We start from the raw sequence: 16,736 nt of genomic DNA, 5'->3' as shown, positions 1-16,736 counted from the left end.
TGAAAATAACATCTACACACATCCACACAAGCGTACACACACGCGCGCCTGAATATGTGTGTACATGTGTGCATGTACATGTGTATGAATATGTGAATTGAATGAAAATTATTATGAAAAACACACATAAGTACAGGACATTTGAAAGGGAAAAAGTTAAAAAAAAATACAAAGACTGAATAGAAGAAATCAATTTTGAGATAGCTATATAAGAATGACACACACACACACACACATGCGCGCGTCGAAAAAATGTATGCATGTACGAAGTAGATATGAAATTTCAAAAAAAAAAAGTTACGAATGAATAATGGCACTTTGAAAACGTGACACACATCTCTGCCGCTGGCGTGTCCTGCTTAGCTTTATATGTAGTAAGTTTTTGTATATAATTATGTATTTGTTATTATGTACAGGCGAATGTACACTGCACGCATGTATACATGTTTTGTACACACTAACGTACGATACACACACACACAAACACACACAATGTTGTGTACATACAGATCAACATGCAAACAAACGACACGGACAAATACGTACGGAAAACAAAAATTTGGAGAGAGAGGGAGAGAGAGGAAAAGATAGAAAGGTCAAGGTAAAAAATGATATAAAGGATAGTTTCACATATTTAAGCTTTAAATAAACAACACAGGGTAGGAAAATCACCCAAAGATGTAAACAAGACCTTAGAAGATAGATAAAAATTTCTAAAGTGTGCACATACGTATGCACGCCATGTTCGTACATGAATATCAACGTACACACAAACACACATTTTTGTGCTACGTATTATGGGAGATATCTACATGCCAGAAGTAAAAAGAAGAGAAACATGGACATCCCTTGAAAATGGTATCACCCACGTGTATGCCCTTGCGCCTACACATACATAACATTCATATGTGTATGTATGTATGTATACACACACACACATACACACGCATACACACACACACACACACGCATACATACGTGCTTAAACACACATAAACATACACACGTTAATATACATGTCCGTTATACAAATACACACATAAAATTTTGAACCATATGAGGGTTCAGTTATATAGAGATAAAGTTCGGATTAATAATAAAATGGCTTGATAAGTGCCATTGGCAATACTATGTATCCGAAATGCTGACGATGGCGACAAATAAAGAACATGATGATGAACATGCACAAAGAAACGTGTATGTATGTATGTATGTGAGTATGTATGTATGTATGTGTGTATGTATGTATGTAAAAAAAATAATTCCAGTAACTTCCAGACACATAAGGAGAAGAAATATGAACAAAGACTCATCTGACGTGTCACATTTTACACATCTACCATCGCTTAATCTAGTAAAATTGACCACATGTGTCTGCAGTTTTGGCAGGTTACTATTGCTTGGGGCAGTGAATTTCTCCACTTGAATTCAGTAAAGTTAGGACCCTAACGAAGAAGACATGAGATGTACAATGTATTTAGTGTGCTGGGAATAACGCTGAAACCAAAATCCGCAGCGTACACACAACGTAGTACACGCAAAATAGACAAACGAAGATGATACTACAAAGAGGATACAAACAACAACTTGGATAAAAAAAACATACAAAGAAGATACAACGCAACGTACAAACGACAGCAGAGATAAAAAAAAACATATAGAAGACATACGATGACGAATAAAAGAAAGCTACATTATATTGTATCACAGCATTTTCAATCAATCTACAATCATAAAGATGAAGATGGTATGTATATGTATGTATGCGTTTATGTATGTATATATTTATGTATGTTTGTGCGTATGTATGTATGTGTGTGTCTGTGTGTATGTGAATGTATGTAAGTATGTATGTATATAAAGACATTAATACTCAGATAAGGATATAAAGATAATACATACACGTACACACACACACACACACACACACACACACACACAGGCAGACAAATACAAACCAACAACATCGTCGTCATCATCTTCACCATCACCTGTCAAAATACCTTTCAGATGGTACGTTAATAACGTACATTGATGGATGGAGTGATTGATTGACGGATAGATAGATGCACAAATGCATGAAATGAATGATAGTGAACTTTAAAAATGAATGAATGAATGTATGAATGAATGAAATGAAGCATGACACATTTATCATGATACTCCAGCATAATTCATCCATCCATCCATTCATTCAATCAATCATTTACTCCCATTCTCATTCATTCACTCACTCATACATTCAATCAAATGCACACACACACACACACACACACACACACACACACACACACACACACACACACACACACACACACAAACAAACATACGCTACTTAAATGGTAAACCAGTAAAAAAATTAAACAATAAAACATGGACAAAGTTAATGAAACAAAACGAAGCAAATTGTTCGCTTGTTAAGCTGTTAAATAGACGTCCAATTACAAAACATACATGAAAATATTTATCTTTTTTGAAAGAATCGATACCATAATAAAATAATAATAATAAAAAAACGGTAATAATTATAATTAATATTATAATAATTATTTATTATACTACCAATAATATTTTGTCTCAAAATCAAAGCTAGATAAAACCAATTTTGTGGACAACAGTATAAAAAGGACTAACCAATCAATCAGCCAATCAACCAACCAATTAGCCAATCAACCAACCAATCAATCAGCCAATAAACTAGCCAATAAATCAACCAACCAACCAATTAATCAACCAATGTCAACTTCATCACCATCATCATAATCTAAATCATAATCATCACCTAAATTATATATATATATATTCTTTATATTTTTTGCTACTTTTACTGTTAGCTGATGATGGTGATGATGATGTTGATGATAGTGATGATGATAATGATGACGACGGTAAGATGATAATTAGTCACGTCATACTACTATACAAACGATAAACTATTGCCAACAAATAAATGGACATAAACCCCTCAATATGCCTAACATCGTCATCACCAATTAATTAATTTCATAATCATCAGTGTTAATTAATTAATTAATTAATTAATGTCCCCATTATCATCATTTACCTTAACCAGACCATCATTTACCATTACCATCATGATTCTCACAACAATGACGTCATCGTCATCATCCTCACCATCATACTCGCATGAATGACGTCATCATCGTCACCATCATCCTCACAACAATGACGTCATCATCATCCTCCTCCTCACAACAATGACGTCACAAATCTTCACCACAAATTCACACTCCGAATCCCAACACCACCACCACCAGCAGCAACGGCGGCATCATCGTCATGGGGATCAGCCCAGGTTCTTCATCTTCCTAATCTCCTTGATGGCCCAGGTAGCCAGTGTCTTCACTTTGTTGGACTTTGACCTTCGACCCTTGGTCAGTAGAGTCTGTATGCTCTCCGCCTCCAGCATAGGCTGCAGACTCAGTCCAAAGGTCGTGCAGAGGTCACTGAATGAATGATTGATCGAACGAACGAATGAATGAATGAATAAATAATATGAATAATAATTGATTGATTGAATGAATTAGCAAATGAATGAATGAATAAATGAGTTGAGTGATTGATTGCTTGAATGAATGAAGGAACAAATAATTGGATGAACAAGTGAATGAATGATTGAATGAATGATTAAATGAATGAATGATTGAATGAATTAATGAATGGTTTAATAAAAACCCTTATTAATAAAGACAAGAGTTAGAGAAAAAGAAGATAATAAACAGAGAGACAGAAAATATGAAAAAAGTTAGAAGAGAGAGAGAAAGAGAGAGAGAGAGTGAGAGAAAACAAGAGATACACACAAAGAAAGAAAGTAGCCCACTACACAAAACTGACCCGACGAGACCACAGCTGGCCCCAACGACTCCTTCCGTGATGTCCTCGTCACTGGCTATCTCGTTCAAGAAGAGAAGGATATTTGGAAGAGAGGGTTGCATCAGTTCTATGACTGCTGTAATGTACACACATAGATATGTGCTTAGATACATACATAGATACATACATAGACACATGCATATATACATGCATAGATACATGCATAGATACATACATACGTAGATACATACATATACAGTTTCATAGATACATACATAGATACACACAAAGATAGTTTCATAGATACATACATACATACATACATACATACATACATACATACATACATACATACATACATACACATGTACATACACACATACATACATAGCCAAACTTATGATAATGAAATAAATTAAACAGAAATAGCCACATGTACAAAAATGTATGTAACATATCTATATACATAAATTTAATTTAATCTGGTAAGTTTCAATTTTGTATGTAATAATGCTAATATGCTTCATGGAGGTATAAATAACCACAAACAAACAAACACAAACAAACACAGACAAACGAGAAAGGACATAGAAGGGTAAGGGTTACAAACCTCCAAGTTGGCTACCATCACCCTTCAAGCCCTGCACGATTCCAGTGTACGCTTCTAGGCAGCTTTCGCGAAGATCATTCAGGTAGTCGATCATGTCGTAGTTGCTCTAATTGTTTGTTCGTTCGTTCGTTCGTTCAATCAATCAATCAATCAATCATTTGATCAATCATTAAAGGATTGGTCGTCAGTCAGTCAATCATTCGATCAATCACCCTAACTAATAAACTAACCAATCTTTCAATTAACCAACCAACCAATCAATTAATAAAATGATCAACAAATTAACAAACTAAATAAAATAATCGATCTTCCAACCAACCAATCAAATGACCAACAAATTAACAAACCAACCAACTAACTAACCAACCAACCAACTAACCAACCAATCAACCGACCGACCGACCGACCGACCAACCAACCGACCGACCAACCAACCGACCGACCAACCAACCGACCGACCAACCAACCGACCGACCGACCAACCAACCACCTACGTACGTACCTTATCAACTTTGGCTTGAGATGCCTGCAGAAGAGTTGTAAGAACGACAGGTAGGTACTTCTTGAACTCCAGACCGATGGCCAATGCAATGTCTCCAAACACAGAAATGATTGTCGGCTTCACGCTCTTATTTACTTGATCGTTCTGTAGGAACATTAACAAGATTGCATGCTAATGCTATGTTACTTCGTCTCAGTCCCGACTACAACACAAATCATCATTCATGGGGGGTTTAAATCATTGCAACTCAATACTTGCTGTGTGTTATAGACCAGAGACAATCGATTTATCATGCTACCAGCATCAAGTTTCATTCAAAGACTAACTAACTAACCATATGAAATTAACTAATTTTAATAACCAACAAAAACAAATCTATCAATCAATAAAACAATAAAATCAATCAATCATTAAACCTACCCCAAGATTTTCAATAAGAATGACCATGATCTCATCACAGAATGGAATGATCTTCATCCCAAATGCTCTACACAGGTCACCAACCAAACCGACTGCTGCCTGGCATACCTGGTCAGTCATCGAGGTGGTATGACGATGAGGATTGCAATGGTGCTCGTAATGTCAACCATTCATTCCTTCAATCTGACCGACCATCATTCCTTCAACCAATCGGCATTCATTCATTCAATCTTCACTCTTTCACTTGAAATCATCATTCATTCAATCCTCACCCCTTCACTCAAAACAATCATTCACTCCTTCAATCTTCACTCCTTCATTCAATCACTCCTTCACTCAATCATAAATCATTCATTTAATCTTCACTCCTTCATTCAAAATCATTCATTCATTCAATCCTTACTCCTTCACTCAAAATCCTCACTCCTTCACTCATCCAATCGCCACTTCCCCACTCATTCCACTAACTTGATACTCTTCGTGGTTCTTCAATCCTGCCACAAAGAATGGATTGAAAGCCTCCATATACTTGAGAAACGATTCACCAAGAACTGTTTAACACGTTTGCAATCGTCATCATCATTATTATTATATTATGATAATAATTATTATAATTATATTGAAAATATTAAAAAATTCTGTGAGTAACATTGATAATAGAAATAATAATAGCAATAAATAAGAATAATAATAAAAATGAGAATGACAATTAGACAGAGATATTTGTGTATGTGCTGATCAAAAGAGTGTACAAACCAGCGTACCTCCCTCAGCTTACTGACACGCACGCACACGATACACGTGCACATTCAAAACGAACACGCACGCACACACGTGCATTATATAGCAACAATGTCACCGACATTAATATTGATTGTATGATTGATGCCGGTAATTAGTGTTGCGGTACTGACACACACACACACACACACACACACACACACACACACACACACACACACACACACACATACACAAACAAACAAACATGAGTAAAAGAAATGTAGGTTGGTTTCCAGACAATGTGCTTACCTGTACAATACATACATCAAAATGGAAGTGACAAACTGGAACTGAAAAACATGTTGACACAACAACAGCAAACCCAGACAGACAGACACAATAACAAAACAACCAACAGCAACCCCAAACAAAAACCAACTCTCAATGAGAGTAGCTACGGCCAAAAGCGCATCTTCCTGGACTCCTCCTACCTTGCCACTGGAGGTACTGAGCATGTGTAGGAGGGCCCCCATGATGGGGTCAGATATCTGCGGGGCGTCCGTGGGTGTCACCTTTCTGAGCACGCTCTACAACGGTAGGATGGATGAACAAATGAATGAATAAATGCACAGAGACACACACACACGTGTGTTTCTTAGTAGTAGAACGCTAACACGAGACAACGTAAACAATAATGCGGGGATGGAATAAAGATAAAAAAGCACAGTAGAGAATGCAGTATACAAAGTATACAACCTGAAGCGTGGCACAGAGCAGTGACTGCAAATCATTCAATTGCACTCTGTCAGATGTCGATTGAATGTGGCTCTGCCGTTTGTACATTGGTGGATGTTATACAATTGTTATGTTGATGACGTCATTAACATTAACATACAAACTACAGTATGTATGCAGAGTATGTATGTATGCATGTATGTATTGAATGTATGTAGGTGTGTATGTATTGAACGTATGTATGTATGTATGAATGAATGTATGTATGTATGTAACATTACCAACCAGCCAACCAACCAACCAACCAATCAAATTAACCAATCAACCAGCCAGCCAACTAGCCAACCAATCAGCCATCAAAACGTGAACAACAGCACAGACCTCCATTTGGAGAACATGTTGAAGTCTCTCAAGAATCACCATGGTTGTCCGTTGCACCGTTACATAACAATCCTGTATATAGGTATGTATGTATGTATTGTATGTATGTGTGTGTATGTGTGCGTATGCATGTATTATAATTAATAATATTTATATTTATATAGTGCCAATTCCAAAAAATAATTTATTTCTCAATAGCACTATCCAAGAGTGCAAAACTTAGATCAAAATCTCAGCCATCTTCTTCTGCCATCCAGAGTGCAGTTGATGGTTAACATGTAGGTGAACTTACAAAGGATGATAATGGTGATGATGATTGCAATGGTGAAAGTAACAATGATGATAATGACGATGGTCGGTTTCATCCGAATGAGACCTCCACTTACCTTGGGACTGTTTTTGACCATCTCCATCAGTGCCTCGTAGGCGGCACTTCTTAAGTTGTGCTGGCACCCATCCGATCTGTTTGGTTTGGAGGCACGTATGTGATGTGTTGCTACTTGATTTGTGGTTTTGTCGGGCATATTCGTGTAAAAAAAACAAACAACTAAAAGCCACAACAAACAAATATACAAACAAGCAAACAAACCAACAAACAAACGAGGAGTAACAACAGAAGAACTAAGCAAGCAACCAACCTATCAGTAGTCTCGAGTAACTTCTGAATGATAGGTTCATAATAGGATGACAAGCAATAAGTTTCAGGTTCTCTCTGTTCGTTTGTTACCTCTGCTGCTTCGTAAGCCGCCTCTGCTAGACTCGAGAAGGCCTGGCAATGATAAAAAATTATGACGAAGATGTCTAAAGAAACAATGATGGCCAAGATGCCTGGCTTATCTGGAAAACGAACTAACCCAGCAGACGTTAGCAGCCACCCTAGGCTCAGATGTGAGGCCATCAACCATGGCATAAAGGAGAGGGTTGATGAAGTGCTCATTGACAACAGCCTCAGGAAGTATCTCACAGATGCGCCCAACAGTCCAAGCCGTTGTGTCTCGAACAACAATCGATGGATCCTTCAGAAGTTCAATCAGTGTTGGCATTGCCATCTCAACAATTGGTTTCAACGTCTCAGAGTGTGGCCCTTCCAAGATGGAGCCTGTTGTTTTTAGAGTTGTTGTTGTTGTTTATAAGAAAGAGTGCGTTGTTGTTAGTTGTTGTATACATCACCAACAAAACAGCAACTGACCGAACGCCATGACAGCTGCATCTCTGTACCTCCAGTCTGGACTTTTGATGTGCTCAGTGACAAATGGTAGGACATGTGAGATGATGTCATCCTCACAGCAGGATGCCAGCAACATCAGACAGACCCCGGCTGCCTTGCACGGATTCCATTCGTCGTCGTCGTCGTATTCCTCCTACGTGTGCACATTTTGTTATGAGTTAGAGAGTTGAATGTGTGTGTGTGTCTGTGTGTGTGTATGTGTGCGTGACTGTGTGTGTGTGTGAACAGCTTATGCGTGTGTATGAGAATTCTTTGTTCAAAATAAAAACGATACAACCCAAATACATGAGAGTAAGAAAAATTAACCTGCTTAGCAAGAGTTTGAGTGAGTATTGAGACAAGGTACTGAAGAGCACCTTTGGCATAGTGCTTGCTTGTGCGCTCTGGTGGACGGCCTTGATCAGATGCCTGCCATTTTAAATCATCATAATTTCATATGATTCCATCTGATTTAAAGATTTGATCTCATCACTAACGACTTACCAATCAAAAACAACTAACTAACTAGACATTAACAACCTGCTGGCTAATCACATGTAGCCTGCAGAGCACACCCAATCGGTAACAACCAATCACAGCCACAAACAACCAGCCAATCACCTCAGCTGCTTCAATAGACAGATCGACCTCCTCATCGCAGACAGTTGACCAGAACTCAATACCTTGCATTGCCACCTGGTCGATTCCACTCTTCATAGCCTCCAGGGTTATCTGCATTATTTAAACATGAATATACACTAGCACCACAAACAATCAGCAGCCAAACCCCAAACATACAACAACAACCACAACAATGCTATATACAGACCAACACCATACAAACAGCCAGCCACAAAACACCACACAAACAGCCAGCCACCAAACACCACACAAACAGCCAGCCACCAAACACCACACAAACAGCTAGCCACCAAACGCCACACCACACCGCACATACGGCAAACAGAGCAGGTCCCATGTAATGCTCCATGTACTGGTAGTAGAGCGACATGATCTTCACCAAGCATTGCAGCGCGGCCACCCTCACCTGCGTGTCTGGGGACTGAGTCGCCTCACAGACAACTTGCATTATGAAGTGGCGTTCAGTCTGTTGTTAGGGTTAGTTTCATTTTGCTCACGCATGTTCATCTTCAGTGTGAGGGTGTGCAGTGTTTGTAGGCATACATAGGGTATTTGTGTGTATGTGTATGGTATTTGTGTGTGTGTGTGGTTTGTTTGTATATGAGGTATGAGCTCTCTAATTTGTGTTAGATATTTTAATCAAAAACCAAAAATATAAGAAAATTATGCAATGATAAACAACTATACACATTAGATGACAGTACAAACATACAGAAAATTAAACTGTAGAAGACAGCTACACGTGTGATTATTGAGTAACCCAACAGATGCACGTACACAAACACACACGCCTACACACACACACAAAGATGCATATGCATATACACATACACACATATACACACTTCCACATCAAAGTTGGCCTTAGTGAATTCCAAAGAGTTCAGCAATGCATTCGTGGCAGCCAATCTTACATGGTTGCTGGAAGATATGGTATGTATGCATGTATGTATGTATGTATGTTTGTATGGATAAATATATGTATGTATGTTTTGGTATATATACATGTGTGCAAAGCACATACATTAGGTTCAGAATATTTCTAAAATAGCAAATATTAGAAGTTTGTAAATAACACAAGATAGACACATCCCTATGTAAGTAATTAATTAATGACTCAATCAACCAATTAGCTAATTAATTAATGAGTCAATCAACCAATTAGCTAATTAATGAGTCAATTAACTAATTAACAAAGTTGAAACAAGATTTGCAGTCAAAAAAAGAAGCATCGGCAGTAAAACAACAGTAGCGCAGTTACAGCAAATATAATAACTGATCACTGCCCTTAGTGAAGTTGAAAGCATAACAGCAATGTGACAATGCCACGGTATGGACATGAAAAAACTCCAATGTAAAAAAAAACATGGCATACATACAACAATTAATTTTTTTATTATTTTCATAGTGCTTTATTTTATTTACCTTATTTGTATTGAAATAGATTGTTTATAATTATTTAAATTCATAATTTTGTCTCTGTCATTCCTTATCTTGTGTGCTGTAACTTTCTACACGTTTGGCGGAGTTTGATTTACAGAATTAAAAAAAAAAGAAAAAGAGATGTGATATAAACAAACCTCGGCTCCTCCTTCTTCATGCCGTTGACAATGGCTGTCAAGATTTGATTGGATTTCGTCGACAGTATTTCTGGGTCCTTCAGCAACATGACCAAATTCAAATTATAAAAAGTGATCGCAATTCCAATATTAGTTACAGATGTAAGTTAAATTAATTGCAAATGAATATTAAATGAGTGAAATAACTTTACGAATATTACATCAAGGGTATAAGTAGCAAGAACATAAATCTTGCGAGAAAAACACAACATGTGAGAAAAAATTAGAAAAAAAAACTGAAACAGCAAAGCCATGAAAACGGCACATGAGTACTGACAATGTCCTGGCAAATGTAGCCGACAGCTTCGAGAGATGCTTCCCTCATCATCTCAGTGCTGGCGGGGTTGGTGACGTTCGTCGTCAGGATCTGCATCATCTCCGGCCACTTATCCAGTGGCAACTCAGTGCAGGCGATGTAGGCCACGCATTGGGCTGCCGTGCTCGGCCTCATCGTCTCCGAGCCTAATGTTTCCAAAACCTGCAAGATTCAGTAGAGTATAAAACATTTTAACAAAGATAATGAGTCTAATTTATCTCGCTATTTTATTATTTCATTAATCTTATATTTTTAGAACCCACACAAGCTAAACACATTCACTGTGAAAAAGGTTAAATATTCCGCACTTTAGCAGATGCATTTTTTTAAAATTCTATTTTCTAGCTTATTTAAACTTTTTTATTCAATATATTTAATCTTCTGAGTGCTTTAAACATATATGATTTAGTTGAATCAAAATTACCGTCACCATTTGACATTACTACTGAAAAACTACCCAAAAGTCTACTAAGCAGGTAGATCTATCTAGTCACCTTAGTAGTCTTAGGTAAGCCACTTTCCCCCTGTATAATTCATTTTCATCGTTTTACATTCTAACCCAAAAGATGCGTTTTACAGATGCTTGTCTAGTTACTTCACAGCTAGAGATTACAATTTCTCAATGTTTTACTCTTTTCCATAGCTAATCTAAAAATTTTCATTTACATGTAAACATGTATTCCTAAATTGAAATTTTCATTTTCATTTTGCAAGTTTTCAATCAATTTATTAACTAAACAAGCCCCTTCTATGAATTCTAATTCCGAAGTATGAAAATTTAAAAATCAAAATTAAAATTAAATCAACAAAATTATTATTACATTTTTTTTAATATAATTTCTAAGATCTTCCGGAAACTCCAACCATCTTTTTTGATAGGACGTACGAATAGCTGGATCTTTGGAGTAGAGGGCGTTCTTCAACTGCAAACCAGCCTGCATTCGCACCACAGGGCTGTTGCTCCCATGCTTTAAAATGTCTGACAATTGCCTCAGCAATTCGGGCTAGACAAAAAGTTTGATGGAGAAATTTTTAATTACAAAATAATCTCCACAATATTGAAAAATGGAATTAATTTAGTAAATTAATTATTTTTTTTTAGATCTTATGAAATCAAGCAATCGAAATGACTAAGCTTATTTTTTGTGGTTTTTTTTAGAATTAACAATGAAAAATCCCAACCAAATTCTGTAGGGCCGCCTGCTCCAGAAACTGTTGAGCTCTTTCCAACTCATTGTGGTCTGTTTGTGAAATTTTTAAACAGATTATTTAGCATGAATAAATTTCATAAATATGCTGTAATTATCTACTAAAAAAAAACGGATTCATTTTAAAAAATGCTTTGTGCGGAAAAATGTCAAAGCCGGCGCGTGTTTTCAAAAGGAATTTTTTCAAGTAAATAAAACTAACCTGGTGAAACTGTTTTTTCTAAAATTTCTATAAGATTCATTACGGATAAAAACTAAACTTTCAGATGACTTTAAAAAGAAAAACTTGTAAAAAAATAACTTTTACTTCAAATGTCGATTACTCTTTTCGGCCATATGCATTCAGCGGTGTTCGCAAGGGAAAATATTCAAGGATGTGCTGAAACCAAACATAAAAAATAATAAAAAAAACTGAAGCAGCTAATACGATTGTATGATAAAAAATGTTAAGCGCTTTTTATAGAGACTATTTTGTTAATCTAAGTATATATGAACAAGTGAATAACTCTAGTTTAAAAGAAAATATCAAGGTTATTAACGTTAATTAGAAGAAACAATTATTGCTATAGAACAATAAAAGTAACAAAGACTATATCACAGACCAAATTATTCATCGAATGGTCCTTAACCATTGTTTCAAATTCAACAAAGGCAGTGGAATGTCAGCTAACAAATTAAAACTTAACTCAATTAAAACTAAACTTCTTTGGTACTTGGTAGTCAAGATAAATTTTATTCAGTATAAGAGTTCACGACACGAATTGAACCATAGACAATCCCGTTAAATAATTCTATCGTCGATCTTTCTATCAGGTACGACGAATTCGAGCTATCAGCCGACGTTACCTGACAGAAAAATCGTTACGTGATTAAAATTATTTAAAATTTATCAATCATGTCTCTGAATTGACGTACGGCAATGACAATATTTTTCATTAAACAATATTTTTATTCATAAAATCTACGTTAAAATTTTCTTACAAAGTGTAGAGGCAAAAGGTCAAATGAACCCTTCCACAGTTCACAGAAATCAACGACATACAAACAGCCTACCCATACAAGTGCTGGGGACTAAATATTTAATGTCCAAATTGTGTTCAATGAAATATTTATTCCCCGACACGCTAAACGTTGGAGACTAAATATTTGAGGTTTTTGACAAGTAAATAAACAATTATATATATATATATATATATATATATATATATATATATATATATATATATATTCATATATATATATATATATATATATATATATAAATATATATATATATATATATATATATATATACATGTAAAAGGTTCAGGCGACCTTCCTTAACCTAACTACACACTGAACTTTCAATAAGATTCCTCAAAATTATCCTTTCAAAGTTCTTCACTTTAAGAATGAAATATTAAATCAAATTAACAACAAACAGATAATTTATATTTTTAAAACTGTAAAATAACAGAAACAGAATAATGATAAAATATCAAGCTGTCAAAAAAAAATTTGAATAGTTAAAAAATCATTATTTTTGTTGTTTTCTTACTTGTCAAAAACCTCGTTGTTAATATGACGTCATAAAATAACGAGAAAGAAATATAAACTGAAGAAATAAATCTTTCTTCTCGCCGGAAACCAAACGCCGTTGGAGTTCATGCTGAGTTCTTGCTGAAGCTTGCACTTGTTCACAGTTCACATCATATAGTAGTTGAACCAAACAAAGGATGAACAGGGATGATGAGGAAGAGGAAGCTGAACAGGAAGTGAAGACGAACAATTGTTAGTTTTGCACCTTAACTAGCTAGTTAGACTCATTTTGTTTTGTTAACTGGTCCAGACTGTCACTGCATTGTGAAAATGTACGCTTTAAAAATATATTTGATCGAATTATAGTGGCTAAATTTAGGTGGGACCTCCAAAAAATAAGGGGTCTTATTTATGCTACTACTGCTTCTGTCGCTACTACGGCTTTCGCTGCTAACACTACTTCTGCTGCTACTACATAGCATATACTTATCTTAAAATCTCTGACAATGTATATACCTATCTTAAAATCTCTGAAAATGTATATAGTACTTATCTTAAAATCTCTGACAATGTATATACTTATCTTAAAATCTCCAAACCATTTCAACCTCGACGACAATGATACTAAAGATGATAATGGATAATGGTAATGAAATGAGTATGATGACGACGACGACGATGGTAACATGATACGTACCCTAAATTTTCATAGGTCTGTCATGCAACACGACACGGATCGTGCAGTCGAGAGATCCGGGAAATAGGGAGTTGCATCTGAAGATGGCACTTATCGATTTCATCGTCCACATCATTTTCCTCATCATCATCATTATCCGTTAGTTATTTCGTTTGTGTGCGTGTGTGTGTGTGTGTGTGTGTGTGTGTGTATGTGTCACGATGATTTTGACAACAATTTCTTTTTTCATTTCTTAAATTCAAATGAAAGCCGAACTAAGTTAACAATAGCAACAATATTTCAGTTTCCTCAACATACCATAAAAATGCAACTCGTATTTTTTACTTTCATAATTTAATTTTTATCGTTTAAGTGACTCGCTTGTTCTTGCCAGAGTCTGATTTAGAGAATATATAAAAAAAACCATAAATAAAAATAATAACACCAACAAGTACAATAATAATAATAATAATAATAATAATAATAATAATAATAACAACAACAATAATTACGATAACAACAAAACACTTGTGTCACAATGACAGCAATAACATCAATGAATAAAATAGCAACAACAACGATGATAACAACAAAAATAATAATAAAAAATGGCATTAACAACAAAACAGTTGCCGACAGCACAGGCTTCAAACTGGTTTTCGATATAACAAACTCGGTGAACAAGTTGTTCGTGCATAGCCCCATTAGAAAGGAGAAGCCATTTATAACCTTCAACAACATATCCAAGAAGGAGGAAGTTTGGGATGTAGGTTTTTGTTACTACAACTGCTGCTGCTGCTTCTATTACTACTCCTTCTGCTGCTACTACTGCTGCTGCTACTACCACTACTACTGCTGCTGCTATTATGGTTTTTGCTACAGCTACAGCCACTACTACTACTAACTATGACCATTGCTACTACTACAAATTTGTCAAAAGTTCAAAAATAATTTTAATTTTTGCTCATATGTATTAGGATTTTCTTCGTTCTAGTTCTAAATATGAGAAAAAAAATTTTCAGTAATTTAGTACAAACTTGAGCGCACACGCACGTGCATATATACGTACACACACGCAAACACACACGCACACGCAAGCACACACGCACATGCAAATCCTCCCACACAAGCACATCCCCCGCCCACACTCACTCACACACACGTACACACACACACTCACACACACGTGCATACACATAAACACCTCCACTTAAAGTTTCTACAGGATGGCCTGATGCACGGATTATACTGGGAGCTGGAGGAGGGAGGCAGGAAGGCCACGGACGAGGAAATCGGATACATCCTCTACAGGAATAAACTTGTGAAAGCCGTCCAAATCAGACAAATCAAAGTCAAGAACAGCACATGCGTTATTCAGAAGAAAAAAGCTGTCAAAGTTACTTGCTTCCAGCCTTACGGCATCGGCCAGATTTATAAGGACAAACTCGAAGGAACATACGGCACGTTAGTGGCAGCATGCATCGACTAAATGATCCAACACGGAGAATAAATTCAGTTGAAATTAACAAATTCATTTAATTTTAATGAGTATACGTTTTGATTTGGTTACTAAATACTAAGTAATCGACTCAATTTAATTCAATCCAATTAATTTAGTCCAATTAATTCAATTTAATCCAATTAATCCATTCCAATCCAATCTAATTAAATCCAATTGAGCCTAATTTATCAATTCAATCCAATTTAACTAAACATAATTTAACTTAATTTAACCAACATAACTAAACATAATTAAATTAACTAAACATAATTAAACTTTATTTAACCAAATTAAATCCAGTTATATCTGATTTAACCAAATTTAATCAAATTTAACCTAATTAAATCCAACTAAACTCAAGTAAGTCTAATTAACCGGGCGACCGACCATCCAACCAACCACAGAGAGTATTCAGATCACAACAAGCTGGGCTTCGGCAAGTACTATGGCAAGGTCTCAACCTACGGAGACGAAGGCTACACGTTCCAACTGCCGAAGTCAAGGAAGACTGCGCAGTCGAACCTGGCGACGATGAAAAAAAATAACTGGATCGATAGGTCGACACGGATTGTCTTGATAGAGTTTATACTACACAATAAGAACCTCCACAACTACTGTTTCGTCAAGTTTGCTTGCTTATGCTTTTATATCTTATACTTTATGTATATAGATATATTTTTTAATACTCTTTTTTTTCATCGGTTTTTTAAAGATAGTAGTAGTAATAGTAGTAGTGGTAATAGTAGTAGTGGTAGTAGTAGTAGTGGTAGTAATAGTAGTAGTAGTAGTAGTAGTGGTAGTAGTAGTGGTAGTAGTAGTAGTGGTAGTAATAGTAGTAGTAGTA

The 16,736-nt window shown here is 35.8% G+C and overlaps 2 protein-coding genes across 2 annotated transcripts; one reads left to right on the top strand and one right to left on the bottom strand.

Moving 5' to 3' along the window:
- Positions 1-2,383: 2,383 nt before the first annotated feature.
- HELRODRAFT_101408 (hypothetical protein) lies at positions 2,384-12,439 on the bottom strand (the record flags this gene model as incomplete). Its single annotated transcript, XM_009023859.1, has 23 exons — positions 2,384-2,682; positions 2,731-3,467; positions 3,856-3,970; positions 4,445-4,550; positions 4,947-5,090; positions 5,367-5,474; positions 5,835-5,917; positions 6,529-6,676; positions 6,846-6,917; positions 7,206-7,277; positions 7,592-7,667; positions 7,844-7,974; positions 8,060-8,304; positions 8,395-8,566; positions 8,740-8,841; positions 9,034-9,144; positions 9,371-9,520; positions 9,900-9,975; positions 10,635-10,711; positions 10,951-11,151; positions 11,811-11,993; positions 12,172-12,230; positions 12,400-12,439. 22 exons carry the CDS (start codon positions 12,437-12,439, stop codon positions 3,308-3,310), a joined length of 2,631 nt encoding a protein of 876 aa, XP_009022107.1. The 3' UTR covers positions 2,384-2,682; positions 2,731-3,307.
- A 3,906-nt stretch (positions 12,440-16,345) lies between these two features.
- Positions 16,346-16,519, top strand: HELRODRAFT_147690 (hypothetical protein; the record flags this gene model as incomplete). Its single annotated transcript, XM_009023858.1, has 1 exon — positions 16,346-16,519. A coding segment is annotated over one exon (174 nt), but the record flags the coding sequence as incomplete, so codon positions are not given.
- Positions 16,520-16,736: the final 217 nt, after the last annotated feature.

Source organism: Helobdella robusta (assembly GCF_000326865.2).
Source record: "Helobdella robusta unplaced genomic scaffold HELROscaffold_38, whole genome shotgun sequence".
NCBI classification, from domain to species: domain Eukaryota; kingdom Metazoa; phylum Annelida; class Clitellata; order Rhynchobdellida; family Glossiphoniidae; genus Helobdella; species Helobdella robusta.
The sequence above is the reverse complement of the archived record's forward strand: the minus strand, read 5'-3'. Positions and strand labels throughout refer to the sequence as shown.